The sequence below is a fragment of the Myotis myotis genome, unplaced genomic scaffold, assembly GCF_014108235.1.
Source record: "Myotis myotis isolate mMyoMyo1 unplaced genomic scaffold, mMyoMyo1.p scaffold_m19_p_2, whole genome shotgun sequence".
Classification (NCBI taxonomy): domain Eukaryota; kingdom Metazoa; phylum Chordata; class Mammalia; order Chiroptera; family Vespertilionidae; genus Myotis; species Myotis myotis.
Window position 1 is genome coordinate 210,422,544 of NW_023416324.1, and position 14,362 is coordinate 210,436,905.

Genomic DNA, 14,362 nt, shown 5'->3' on the forward strand with positions numbered 1-14,362 from the left:
GGGGCTCCTCCGTGGGGCCTGTGTAAGGGGCTGGGGGTGTTATCGTCTCAGTACAGGCCCTGGGGGAGGGCGGTGTAAACTCTTCCGGGCACATCCCCAATCTTCCAGGACAGGAGTCATCACCAGTCACACACTCGGTTGTTGAGAAAGAAATAATAACCATGAAAGTGATTTTTAAGGTTGTGCTTGGTGTAGGTCGTCATAAGAACTGTGATTTCGGAAACATTCTTATCGGACTTTTTCAATTGAACTTTTTATAGCTGTAGAGTCACATGCAGTCATAAGGAACAATACACAGAGAGGGCTCATAAACTTTGCCCTGTTTTCCCTGATGATAACATTTTGTGAAACTAGAGTACAGTATAACAGCAGGATATTGACAATGATAAGGTCCACTGACCTACACAGATTTCTCCAATTTTACTTGTACTTGTGTGTGTGTGTGCCTGCATGTATGTGTCTGAGTGTGTGCCTGTGTGTATGTGTGTGTGTGTTGTGTGTGTGTCTGTGTTTATGTCTTAGTGTGTGTCTGTGTGTATGTGTCTGAGTGTGTGCCTGTGTGTATGTGTGTGTGTGTTGTGTGTGTGTCTGTGTTTATGCCTTAGTGTGTGTCTGTGTGTATGTGTCTGATTGTTTTGAGGAACAAAAATGAACTGCTGATTTGTTAATGAGCAGGGAAATAGCCACAATTCATAAAAAATAAAATAGGCAAAAGATGTGAACAGACCTTTACCAAGGAGATATAAAGATGACAATAAACACCTGACAAAAATACTCAACATCTTGAAACCCAATTAAAACCACTGCTCGCTTATTAAAAGGGTACATTCAAAAGATTGACCTGCCAAGCATTGGCAAGGATGTGGAAGAAATGGAACTCACACACTCCTGGTGGGTATGCAATAATTTTAGAACACAGTTTGGCAGTTTTTAATAAGTTAAATATGCACCTATCGTATGACTGTCCTTGGTGTGTATGTTTATGTGTATGTCTGTGAGTGTCTGAGTGTGTGTATGCTTGTGTGCGTCTGTGTAGTTTTCAAGAAATTAGTCCATCTCTTCTAAGTTGTCAAATTGATGAGTGTAAACTTCATCATATTCTCTTATTATCCTCTTATGTCTGTAGGGTCTGTACTGATCTCTCCTGTTTCGTTTCTAATATCATTAGTCCCTTTTTGCTTTTAATATTTGTCAGTTTTGCTATAGATTTGTCAATTTTATTTATTTTTCCAAAGAACTAGACTTTTTGTTTCAATTATTTTTTTCTATTGTTTTCCTATGTTGAATTTCATTTATTTCTGCTCTTATCTTCATTCTCAATGCTTTGGGTTTGTTTTGCTAATGTTTCAAGGTTAAAAACTTAAGTTTTTTATTTGAGACCTTTTCTCATTTCTAATGTAAGTTAATGCAATAAATGTTTCTTTCTCCCCACTGCATTAGCCAAGTCTCGCAAATTTTGATATAGAATGTAATTCCTTTTCATTCAGGTCTGCCTATTTTGAAATTTCTGTGTGTGTGTGTGTGTGTGTGTGTGTGTGTGTGTGCGCGCCTGTGGGCATGTGTCTGAGTGCCTGAAACTTGCTTTTGCCCTGTGTGTTACTGAGTTTCGCCGTGCTTAGAGATTTTCCGGTTGTCTGTTCCTGATGTCTCATTTGATTGAGTTGTGGTCAGAGAACACACTCTGTGTGGTTTCAGTTCTTTTAGATTTGTTAAGATTTATTTCATGGCCCAGGGTATGGTCTGTGTTGATAAATGTACACGGGTACTTAGAAACAAAGGTGTATCCTGCTGCCGGGGGAAATGCCCTGTAAACACCAGGTCGGTTCTGCTGGCTGCAGGGAGTTCCGGTCTTTTGTGTCCTGGCTGATATTGTCTAGACCCCCCAGCCGTGCCTGGGAGGGGGTGTTGATGTCTCCACTATAACAGTGGCCTTGCCTAGTCCCCCTTTCAGCTAGATCCGTCTCTGTTTCGTGTATTTTGAGGCTTTGCTGATTGGTGAGGACAAATACTTTTGAAATATTTAAAGGCAAAATAATTTCTCAAAAGCCATGTCACTGTCTGAAACGTGGTATCCGTCTATGGAAAAGTGAGAAAGATTGAGGGTCGGGCTGCAAAGCAGCAGCTTGAACGCCCCGTCAGAACGCTTAAGAACCACGCCGTTTGCTTTCTAAAGGAGGGTTTGGCAGTAGAATGTCACAGACCAGGAGTGGGTCAGAGGCCGTTCCCTCCCACGTGCATGGGGTGTCTCACGTGGGACCCCGGGCGGGGCGGCTCCCAGCTCAGCAGCTCACAGCCACATCTTTCTGCCCCTGGAAGGAAGCGAGTGAGAATGCAAGAGAGAGAGTAACATAGGGGGGACCTTGATCTTTATACTTTATTTTAAAAAGTGAAGTCACTCACCTTTTAAACTCATGGTTGCTGGCGACCATGGGGACGGCTGCTGAGTGGCACAGGCCGGCTCTTATTCTGCGTGGTGACGTGTTGGGGTTGTGATTGACATCTGAGACGTTAGGATGAAGACTGTTTTCGAGGTGACTGTGTGGTTTTCATTGCTAAGGGAGGCAGCGCCGCCCTGGAGTAAACAGCAAACGAAGGGCAGGAGGGGAAGCCTGGGCTCAAGGCCTCCCGCCTCTCTGTGCAACCACAGGGCTTGGGTATTTTTTAACCTTACCCAGTCCCCCCCACCCCTGAACCCTCTTTGATAACCTGCATTGGGTAGAGTTTATGGAGGGAGAACAGGACCCTTGTTAGGCCACTATTTCTGTCATTTCTCTTTGCATAAACTCCCAGGAGCAACTCTAATGATGCGAGTGGGAGAAATATTATCGGTTTTGTCTCCAGCAGATGTGAGGTTTGCGCAGAAGCTGGGACACTGACAGACACTAAGTCGGACAGGTGGCCTGTTCCACAACCCCTCTGGCGGTGCCATACTTGTCATCGGGGCCTCTGTCCTCAGGAAGGCACTGCCCAGGAGGGTCACCAGACCAGGGAAGGACACAGCTGACGAAATAGGACCTGGCCCGGGAATCGTAATCCTTTATACACCCTTCCCCAGCCGGTGGGCGAGCCATCAGGTTTGCCTGAGTTCTAGAGCCCAGCTCTCAGCAACTGTACTTAGAAAAAGTAAACGAAAAAGGAAGAAGTGAAAGGTACAAATTAGAAGTAGAGTTCAGTGAGGATCTTTAGAGATGATCAAGTTCACAGCCTTCGTGCAGTAAGTGAAAGTCTCGCCATTGGTCAGTAGTGACTGTTCACTGACCAAGTGGGCACTCGGGCCTCGGTCATGGGGCATGTAACATAGGGCAGTGCAGGGACTGCCGGCTGCCATCCTGGGGAAGTGCTACTTGTGGGTAATTTACATGCAATTCTTCTTTTTTAAAAAAATATATTTTATTGATTTTTTACAGAGAGGAAGGGAGAGGGATAGAGAGTTAGAAACATTGATGAGAGAGAAACATCGATCAGCTGCCTCCTGCACACCCCCCACTGGGGATGTGCCTGCAACCAAGGTACATGCCCTTGACTGGAATCGAACCTGGGACCCCTTAGTCTGCAGACCGATGCTCTATCCACTGAGCCAAACTGGGAAGGGCACATGTAATTCTTGTCCTTTTGTCAGCTGGATCGCTCACACGGTGCAGGCCAGATAGAAATCCTCATGCCTTCAATAAAAACTGTACCCCCTCACCTATGTCGGGGGTAGACATGGATTGAAATGGACCAAAGAACCACATCAAAGGGATCCATCGGGGCGGGGGGCAAATGCAGGAGGGAGCGTGGTGGGTTACGGGAGCAGGAGACAGGGCTGGACCGAGCAGTGCTCACAGTCAGGAGAGAGGAAGCACTGGGGCCCAGAGAGGCAAACCCCACCAGGGTCCGCAGGAGGGGGGAAGGGCGCAGTCAGCATCATGGGAGCAGAGGGGGCCGGCCGGGACTGAGATACAGAGGAGGCGGGGAGGTACGGTGCCCACACTTACCCCAGCTCCCTGGACCCCAGGCCAGGAATGAGCAGGTGAATTCCACACTCACCTGCTGGGAGGGAGAAGGCTTTGTTCAGACCTAGGGGTGCCGAGCTGAGCTTGGAGGTTTAAGTAACTGCAGGCTGGCAGAGTCAGGGGTTAGGCAGGGATGGCTTGGAGGTGAGGAATTAGGTATCTGTGTCCCGTCTCTCTTCCTACCTTTACATTCCCAGGACCCACAGTTAGGACTTAACAGTGATTTTGGAGCCAAAAAGGTGGGGAAGCATGAGCTGGGGTGAGTCCAGGAGGAGTGTGGAGAGGCCTGGGGGAGGTCTCTGTTCTACCATTTCTGCACCCAGAGGTGTACCGGTCCCTTCGTGAGCAAGTCTGGAATAGGCTGGGTGGGACGAGGACTCCATGGGTGGCAGGGGCGGCTTAATCCTGGGGTTGCTGAAATCTAAGAGATAATAGGCAGCTCGCACCAGCCCCACTCCTGTGTTTGACTTCAGGGAAGGTATGAGGAAGCGGGTCATGGGGCAGGCACGTCAGCGAGGCGTGGCCCAAGCACAACCCCTCCAAGCTCAAATACCCCTCCATGACTGCCTCTTGACTCACCGACTGGGGGGCAGGGGAACTCTCCTCGTTCTCTTTTTTGGGGAACAGCAAAATCATTACATTTTATTTTAAAATATAATATTTTCCAATTACAAAAATAATTGCTCACTATAGAAACATTTCGGTAACTAGGAGAACAGAGACCGAGGAAACCGGTGTGACATCCTTGCACCCCTCGGGCCCACCCCCTGGTGTGGCTTCTTTTTTCTCCTTTTCCTGCTGAGTTGTTTGTAAACCTGACCCTGTTCTTTCTGACTTAGCACGCAGCATGAGCGTTTCCAGGCTCTTACAGACTCCACGGAGCTTCGCATTTCACCATGCATCGTCCAACCAGCATTCTCTACAATTGTTGACAATGGCTAAGATTTCTTCTGAGGACATCTTTATGCGGGACGATCTGTCTGTGTTTGGGATTCTTTCTTGAGGGGGCCCCCTGAAGGAGATTTACGGGGTCAGAGCGAGTGCTCTTCCTAGGCCCCTTGCTTAGGCCCACGCTGATCACCATGAAGGTGGGCCCGTTGCCACCGTGGGTGTAGGTTGTGTTTTCCTGACTTTCAGCAGCATGGACTCTTCTGATTAAAAAACAAAATCTGACAACTTGCTTGGCTTGCACATTGTTGTTACCTTAAGTGATTTCTTTGATTGCTAATAATTTTTCCCCCATTCCCTATAATTTTGTAATTGGATGTCCATGCTCTTTGCCTCTATCTATTCGAGTTCCAGGGTTTGAAAATTCAACTTGTGTAAGCTCTTTATATTTCAAAGATTTTAAACCTTCGTTCATCATATATATGATAAACATTTTACAGTTAAAGAAGTTTAAAATACTTTACATAGGTAAATTTGCTCTCTACCTACATATGTAATATACATTTAGACGATTTCTGTTATTTCTGTTATCTATTGCTTTCAAGGCTTACCCAAGAAATACCCAAATCTTCCAGAAATTAGCTAAGTACTTAATGCTACTTTCTTTACTTTATGTAAAACAGCTGCTATAGCAACTGCTTTGGTTGTTGGTCAGAGGGTCAGAGTTGGTGGCCACAGCCCCCTCCCCATGTATGCCCCACTTCAGCGGGGCGTGGTCATTTGCCTGGTGATAGTGAGCCAGATCTTCATATGCATAGGATCTGGGTCCTTGTGGGTCTTATATGTATTGGGTTGCCTCAGTTTCCCATCGACCAGGACCTCTGGTGAGAAAGCACTCACAGAAGCCCCAGTGACCCCCTTGGGCTACATGCATCACCCTCCTCATCCCCACTGTGTAGCAGTTACACAGTCTCCCTCGGTTCCTAGGACCAGTTCCTCTAGTGGATATGCCTCCTCTGACTGTTGGTTCGCTGGCATGAGGTCAGTCTCCATTGCCAGTGGGGTTTCCACGTGGAAGCCAGCCTCTCTCAGACCAACAGCGCTCCAACCCGTAAGACCACGGCCATGGGACGGGAAGCAAACCTCCTCCAGCAGTGACTTCCTTTAACATGAAGAACGCCGCTCCTTCGTCTGTTGTGTGCTTCCTGGGCATGTGCACTTTGGCTTAGGCATGTGCCGAGTGGGAATCCACCCACTGGCGGCGGAGCAGACAATCCCCTCATCCGGTCAAGCTGTCTGCTCTGGGTGATGGGCCTGTGGGAAGGCCAGTGAATTGCGGGGACACTGTTAGATTTCCTGGCCCTGAAATGTGCTGTGATGCATCCCCTGCACGGGAGTATGCATTCTGTAAATTCCCAGTGCTGGTCTGCCAGCAGCTGCGGCTCAGAGGGAGGGCATGTACAGACCAGGCCCTCCATCCTGCCCCTCTGTGATGGAAACGCTCTCATGGAACCAACCTGCCACCAGGCTGCCAGCCACTGCTCCTGGGCACCATGCCACATCCAGGACCATGCACCAGCCCCTGCTGCTGGCAGGATGGGAACTCAGAAGTGGAGTCGATTACTATGCGAAGAAGCTCGCGGTATTGAGCCTATGCCACTGGGACGTCCCCACTGTCTACATGGCCCCGTGACGTCTTCACATTCACGAGTTTGAATTGAGTCCTGCTGACCCCTTGACTGTAGCCTGTGAGTCAGAGAATCCAGCTAAGCTGTCACCCAGTACCTGACACACAGTAACTGTGAAATAGTAAGTGTTTCTTATTTTAAATCACTAAGTTTTGGGGTCGTTTGTCACATGGTGACAGAGAACTAATATGGAACCTGCTGTTTTTTATCTTGGACTTCCCCAAGATGCCACACAATGCCGACGTCTGCCGTGGATACGTCACAAACTGTCCACACTTCTGGGCCCACGTGGCAGGGTGTCTTGTGTGACAGCCTGGACCGATTTCTGCAGAGCCATTTATTATTCTGACTCCATTCAAAATTTCAAACTTTATTGGCAGCTGGTAAATGAGCCAGAACAGCCTGTTCAAATGTAGTCTATACTACCTCCCAGATCCAAAGAGGCCTGTGAGGAGGTACTGGGTGAGTGGAACAGATACAGACATTCGTCTTTCCCTTCACAGAGGATATGTCCACTAAAGGGCCAGGTTCCTGGACTTTCGCAGCTCCAATCTCTGACACACGTGTGTTTCTCTAAGCCATCTTACTTCTGGTTTTCAAAATCCAGTTAACTCAACATCATGTCTGCAATGTAACAGGCCGGAAGGATGTTTAGCAAAATGTTCAAGGTCTCTCCTGAGTATGCAGACGTGACACAACCCCCAGTCCACATCGTACTGGTATATTGCTGTCCCTGCCATGTGGAGGCAAAATACATCTGATCATCTTTTCTGAAAAGAATGGGGGGAAAGCAAACATTTTCTAGGTCAATGGCTGCATATCAGGTGCCAGGGAGTTTGCTCCAGGAATGATATCACATCCAGCTCCCCAGCTGCAGGTGTCATCACCGCTTGATGACATTTGTGACCCTTTATACACAGGGCTTGACAGATGACAGCCTGTGGGCCAGATCCTGCCTGTGGCCTGCTTTTGTACAACCTGAAAACTAAGAAATGATCTGTACATGTTTCAAAGGTTGCAAAAATAAAACAAGGATGATGTGGCAGAGCCCAAGTGTGGCCCACCGAGCCTGAAATAACGACTACCTGGACACTTACCGTGAACCTGTGCTGTCCCTGCTCTCAAGTCATTCTCCACAACGCACCTGGCCACACAGGTGAGGCCAACGGGAATGTACAATGACCACGGCTGCAAGCTCAAGTCCTTGATGGTGGCATTGACTTTTGCAGGTCCCTCCTGGACTGAGATGCTGGTTTTGGTTCACTGCCTTGGTGAGAGACTTCCACGGTAACATCCCTCACTCCAAGGATCAGAGAAGCAATGCAGCTAGCTACTAAGTGTATCTATCCTGGGCCTGGGGGGATCCCCAAGGGATGGGTGTGACCTCACTGGATCCAGGAGATGGACTTGAGCCAAGATGCCATCTCACACCTGAAATCCAGTTTCTCTGTTTGATGAACCACGTGGGACTTGGGCCTTTGAATATTAGTGTCAGTTCAGAGCTCGTATGTAATGGCCTTCAGAGTTACTATTTATTGACCTTCAGAAAGTCTAAGTACTTTTCTTTGTCCAGTGCACAGTCACCCTGGTTGTATTAGTTTCCTAGGTCGGCTGTAAACAAAGTACCATCAACTGAATATACAACAGAAACTTATTGTCTCACAGTTCTGGAAGGTAGAAGTTGGAGATCCAGGTGCCACCAGGATCGGGTTCTTCTGTCCCAGATGAGATTCACTTTCCTTGAAGCCTAATCTATCACTGAAGAAAAAAAATTCCTACTATCATTAATCCATCCATCCACCCATCCATCCATCCATTCCTCAACAGATATCTATAATAATAAAAGCATAATATGCTAATTAGACCAGACATCCTTCTGGATGTCCTTCCGGACTAAGCTGGGGCTGAGGGAAGCCTGGGTCCTGGGTGCCAGAGGGAAGCCGCTGCCGGCAGCTGGGGGAAGGAACGCCTACTCTTGCATGAATTTTGTGCATCGAGCCTCTAGTTTATTTAATAAGGCACCATTATAGGTGCTGAGGCCATCTGAATGCACAGAGTAGACCACACCCCTGAATCAGGGCCCTTCCATTCTACTGGGGAGGGGCAGTAAACAACAAACATGGCGTGTAAGGGAATCGCTTCAGACATTCAAAGATAAAAATAAATGTAAAAAAAAGAGCCATGACAGAGAAAGAGCCAGAGCAAGGCAGGGCCGCAGGGCAGCTGGGTGGAGGTGGCCCTGAGGAATCCCCTGGGAGGACGTGAGCAACCGCCCCCACAGACACGGGGAAAGGGATTCGCCAGAGGGAAGAACACCTCTACTTCATCAGTTTCCATGTCTGCTCTTATACATGCAACTTCATTTTTAAAGGAAAAGAATTAATTTAGATAAATAAGTAACAATGCTCACGAGTTCCTGTGAGGAGGATGGCAGTGCCGACTGGACCCTGAGCCGCTCCGCACAGGCCCCCTGTCCTTGGGGAAGGACCTGACGGTGCTCGGCTCACATACGAAGTTGCCATGGAAATGTCTAACCAGACAGCACTAACAGAGGGAAGATGAAGTTTGAAGCTCAAGTCCCCTGGGGAGGGAAGGGGGGCAGGCCTGTCATTCTCCTGCTCATCCTGCCGAGGTCAGCTCCCCCCGGCCCCGGACTTGGATTCTCAAAATGGTTGAAAATGGCCCAGGTCGAAAGGCCAAGGCCAGGCGGGCGGGCTCCTCTGCTCCTTCTCCTCCCTGAGTTGTGTGGCAGGGACCCCGTGAGCCACTGTTCACACAACTGCGCCTTCCGTGGGCCATCTCTCGTGATGAATCACTTCCCAGTGAGTGTACTGTTGACATTAGCCGATACAGACCAGTGAACTGAGGAGACTCCCATGGATAAGAGCGGGATGATCTGAATCTCAAATCCCTCACCAAGATGACTACGAGACACAGTTTCCCTCTATCAGCAAACGCGTCTGTGTGGCCTGCCCGTGTTTAGAAAACACCTTTTAATCAGTGGAGGGCTGTGAGACCCTCCTTAGGCAAATGTTATCTCACACTCTTTCAGCAAACAGAGCCGGGTTTAAAATCGAGGGCTCAGACAGATTCTCACCCCTGACTTGCACTCTCCTGGGAGCAGAGAGAATACAGGCATGGCCACCATGGAGCCCAAGGTGATCTGCGTCCTGCTCCTGGTCTTCTCGCTGGCCCTCAGCAGCCTGGCCCAGGTCCAGACCGGTAAGCAGCCCTCTTCCTGCTTCTTGGGGGGAGTGGGGGGAGCACATGCGCATAGAGAGGTAGCCCTGATGGAAGCCTTTGTTTCACAGTGTGTGGTTTTGAGCCAAGCATTGTTTTAGGCCTTTGAGAGGGTTTGGAAGGCAAAAGCAAGTGATGCTAGCAGCGGGAGAAAGGGCCAGTGAGACCTTGGAGAACTGCTGTGAGCAAGTGGGATTCCTTGGTTGGCGCTGTCTTCCAGTCCTGACACTATGAGGCTATTCTTGAATGTTGTATTTTAAAGAGCAAGCTTTGAGGTAGGGTGTATGAATAGCACTTCTAAATGTCCCAGCCAAACCCTACCCCAGGCAGTGGGACCACCTAAAGCAGCGGTTCGCAACCTGTGGGTCGCGACCCCTTTGGGGGTCGAACGACCCTTTCACAGGGGTTGCCTAAGACCATTGGAAAACACATCTATAATTACATATTGTTTTTGTGATTAATCACGATGCTTTAATTATGTTCAACTTGTAACAATGAAATTGGGGGTCACCACAACATGCGGAACTGTATTAAAGGGTCACGGCATCAGGAAGGTTGAGAACCACTGACCTAAAGTCTACACAGATGTCCCAGTGCCTTCTCCACGGGTGGGCATCCTGAGAACCTCTCTGGGCCCCGTGCTCTGCAGAGCCCAAACCACCTGCCCCATTGGTTCGTGTTCCGTCAATATTAGTCCATGGGAGTTGCCCAGTGAGAGAGGTCACCGCTGCTTCCTTTGAACTTGTTTGTGTCTCAAGGTCTTTATCTTCGGAGTGTGATCAATTGTCTGTGATGTCTGTGAAAAGTGCTTTGCAAGCTACAAAGTGCTGAATCAACATTACTTGCTATGCTAGCGCGCTTTGCTGGATTTCACCAAGGAATGCATGTGGGCGTCCTGCCCTCTCGGTCTGGGGGAGTGTCCCACATCCGACTGTCTTTGGAGGAATTGTCTTTCATGGAGCCAGATGCCCCGGGTCAAGGCCAACTGTGCCCACCTCTGGCCTGAATCTCGGTCCACCTGTCCTCTGACCAGCCTCCTTCTATTCAGCCTCCTTCCTTCTCTGTCCCTTCACTGTCGACGCTCCCAAGGCCTCGCTCCTCATCCCCCCTGTCTTCTCACTCATGGTGCATGGCCATGTGCACCTCTGAGCCCTTACCCTCCTGTGCCCCCGTCCCAGGCTCCCCTCCCATTGCCTGCCTCAGCCTGCCGCGTTCGCCTTCTCAGAGCCTCTGGCCCCGAGTGCAGATCCCACAGATCTTGCAGCCAGACCATGTGGGAGCTGCCAGCTGGCCCGTCTGCCCTGGGTGCTTTCCACTTTGGGTCATTTCATCCCTCCTCTGGTGAAAGCTGTGGCTCTCAGGCTGAAACTGTGTCCCCTAGCCCTTGACCTAGCTCCTCTCAGACCACCCACCTCAACCTCTGCATCGTCTCTGCAAACGGACTTACACCTCCTCGAACACACCTTGCTCTTCCCCTTCACGCCATCACCCATGCTGCTCCCTCTGCTTGGAACACCCACTGCTCCATCCTCAAGAGGTCCACCCCCTCCTACAGGAAGCCCTCCTTGCTTTGTTCAGCCTTGTTGTCACTTGTCCTTTCTGTGCTTGACCTGGACACACTAGGATGGTCGCACTGTGCTACTTTGCACACATACTTGGCTTTCTCCTCCATCTGAGTTTGGTTTCTTAACAAGCATGCCTTTATTTTTAATTTCTGGGTCACCACCACCTGGCACAGAGCTGGCAGGAGCTCGGTTTCTGAGGGACCCGCGCTGCCTGTGTTTGCTGTGTCATCTCCTGTTCCTAGCACACACAAATGGTGCCCAATAGATATATTGATTGAGTAAATATGCTTAATAATTGTTCGTTGAAATGAATGCGCTAATGAATACGTTGTCCAGGTGGGTGCAGGGTTACAGATTCCGGGCGCCTTGCAGTTTCCCTGAGGTGACGTGTTTTCATGTCAGGAAATGAGGACAGGGTCTCCCTCCCGGACCCGAGGCCTGGGTCTGCATCGGCCGCGCCAGCCGGTTGCTGATGTAACTGGAGAACGAAGCGGGACGGGTGTGGGTAGAAATAGCGAGGAGTTGGGCTCCGGGCTTACCTTTGTCCCCTGCCCGTGCGCCTTTAGAGACGTGCATGATGGCCCCGAGCCAGAGGAGCAACTGCGGGTTCTCGGGCATCACGCCCGCCCAGTGCACGGCGAAGGGCTGCTGCTTCGACAGCACCGTCCCGGGGCACCCGTGGTGCTTCTACCCTCTGAACATCAACAACGTCCCGGAAGGTACGTCCGTGACAACGCGGCGGGGCTGACGGCGGGGGGCACGGGCCTCGGGACTCTGTCTGCGCTGCCAGCTGTGTTTTCACCGGACTGTGGCCCCGGGGCCGGGGAGGAGCGGTTTAGCCTAAATCACGATGAACCCGGGTCTGGGACGGGGAGGCGGGGCTGGAAGACCATGTGGGGAGGAACCTGCCTTTCCCCGGCTTTGCTCTTTGTGATGCGTAGCTGGCTTGGGGTGCGAGGGCAGGGAATGACAAAATATGAAGACGGGCCATGTTTTCTGAAGAATCTTCCCGTTGATACTTTCAAGTCAAAAATCCCCTGGCATTATTGCCAAGTGAGAGCACATCCGCCCCCTCACTAACATCTCTTCTCCCGCCCCTTCCCTTTCAGAGGAGTGTGAATTTTAGCCGCTCGCGTGGGAGTCGCGTCCACACTGAGAATGGGCCACCCCCCGCCCCCGGCCACGGCCGCTCAGCCTCGCCGCCACCCGCTCATCTCCAGCTTCTGCTCCTCAGCCTCGGCTCGCCGCGTGCATGGACTGCTTTGATTTTTCCCGCTCAAGATTGACCTGAACATGAATAGAGATGAACGCTACTTTGTGCTTTTAGTTCTCTTTAGAAATAAAAAATGATTTTTCTTTCTTTCAAGGAAAGTGCTCATTGTCCCCGCTGGCTTCTTGTCATGGGTTATGCATAAATTCACGGTCCCGGGTGAGCTGTGAGGGGTGGGTGAGAGGATGACCTGGCCACAGGGTTGCAGAAGTTGCCTCGGTGGCTGTTAGCAACCGGGGTCCCTGCACAAGGCCCTTCGTGGCAAAGTCTTCCAGAAGCACCTCCCAGCCACACCCTTGTCAAGTCATGAAAACAGGCACCAAACGCTATCAATGCTCTTGCAAAATTCATTGTGGATGACCCACTGTGTGTAGCAAAAGCTACCTGTCAATGTCTTCACCTCCCCCAGGCGGAAACTGGCTCAGGAGATAAAATCCACAGCAGAGTCTGACAGTGTTAATAATAAAAAATTGCAGAGCTGACATCTTTAAAAAAAAATTTTTTTTTTATTGATGTCAGAGAGGAAGGGAGAGGGAGAGAGAGAGAGAGAGAGAGAGAGAGAGAGAGAGAGAGAATCATTGATTGGCTGCCTCCTGCATGCCCCCTACTGGGGATCAAGCCTGCGACCTGGGTATGTGCTCTTGACCGGAATGGAACCTAGGACCCTTCAGTCCACAGGCCGACGCTCTATCCACTGAGCCAAACTGGCTGCCATCTTGAAGAACAACTCTGTGGGGCTGACAGTGTGGAATTGGTGAGGAAAACCACCCCCCACCCCCCGAAAGGGAGGCATGCGAAGGCCACGTGCCACCTTATCACTGACAGGCAAATGGAAGGACAGGGAGCCAATAGGACCTGCCCAGGACACCCTGGCATTGGACAGACGGCCACCCGGGCCAGCAGTGTGACAGAGCAGCCCTGGGTGCCCCGGCCCCCAGCTGCAGGGAGAGTGAGGAGAAGACGCCAGCTCTGGGCGGTCCTCCTGCCCCCGGAGCTCAGTCCATCGCTCCCCCAGTTGGCTCCTCCTCTCAGGTGCCCTCGCACTGGACACAACCTGCACAGCTATTGGGGTCCCAGGAGCAGGGGAGCACGTCTGCTCCCCCACAGCCAGCTGGTTCCCAAGAGGAAGAGGAGCCTGAGCTGGGCGTGGACAGTGTTTCCCACTGTCCAGTCAGATCGATCACTCCCGACCCGTGGCCACCAGGACAAGTGCGTCCAGAGCCCAGGAGCCAGGAGTGCGTGCACGGGCAGGGCCGTCAGGGTGGGAACCCCAGCACATGCAGACAGCCGCACACACGTGTGCCATCGTGTGTGTCGTGTTCTGTGTGCTGTGGGGATCGCGGGGCTTTTCCTCACTGGAGAACGTGCAGAGAAATGCCCCTTCTCTCTCCTGTCCATAGCTGATCTGATCACTCACAACCTCTGCCCGACAGTTCAGGTAAAGAAACCGATTGGTTGCCTGCGATCCCTCGCGAGATGCAGTATCTCCTGCCACAGCCTCTGGAGGCAGTAGTTCCTGGGAGTAAGCTGCTCAGTCTCTCTCAGCCCCCCCTTCTTGGCCCTCCCCCCTTCCTGACCCTCCCCCTTCCTGACCCTCCCCCTTTCCTGGCCCCCCCCTTCCTGGCCCTCCCCCTTCCTGACCCTCCCCCTTCCTGGCCCTCCCCCTTCCTGACCCTCCCCCTTCCTGACCCTCCCCCTTTCCTGGCCCCCCTTCCT

The 14,362-nt window shown here is 51.0% G+C and overlaps 1 protein-coding gene across 1 annotated transcript; it reads left to right on the forward strand.

Annotated features, from left to right (window-relative positions):
- Positions 1–9,494: 9,494 nt before the first annotated feature.
- Positions 9,495–12,502, forward strand: TFF1 (trefoil factor 1). Its single transcript, XM_036348589.1, has 3 exons — positions 9,495–9,793; positions 11,943–12,095; positions 12,486–12,502. The coding sequence occupies exons 1-3, from the start codon at positions 9,709–9,711 to the stop codon at positions 12,500–12,502; spliced, it is 255 nt and encodes an 84-aa protein (XP_036204482.1). The 5' UTR covers positions 9,495–9,708.
- Positions 12,503–14,362: the final 1,860 nt, after the last annotated feature.

Excerpts from the sequence above, each read along its gene's own strand:
- TFF1 (XM_036348589.1), top strand. The coding sequence starts at position 9,709 with ATGGCCACCATGGAGCCCAAGGTGATCTGCGTCCTGCTCCTGGTCTTC. Across the intron at positions 9,794-11,942 it reads CCTGGCCCAGGTCCAGACCG|AGACGTGCATGATGGCCCCG; the intron begins GTAAGCAGCCCT and ends GTGCGCCTTTAG.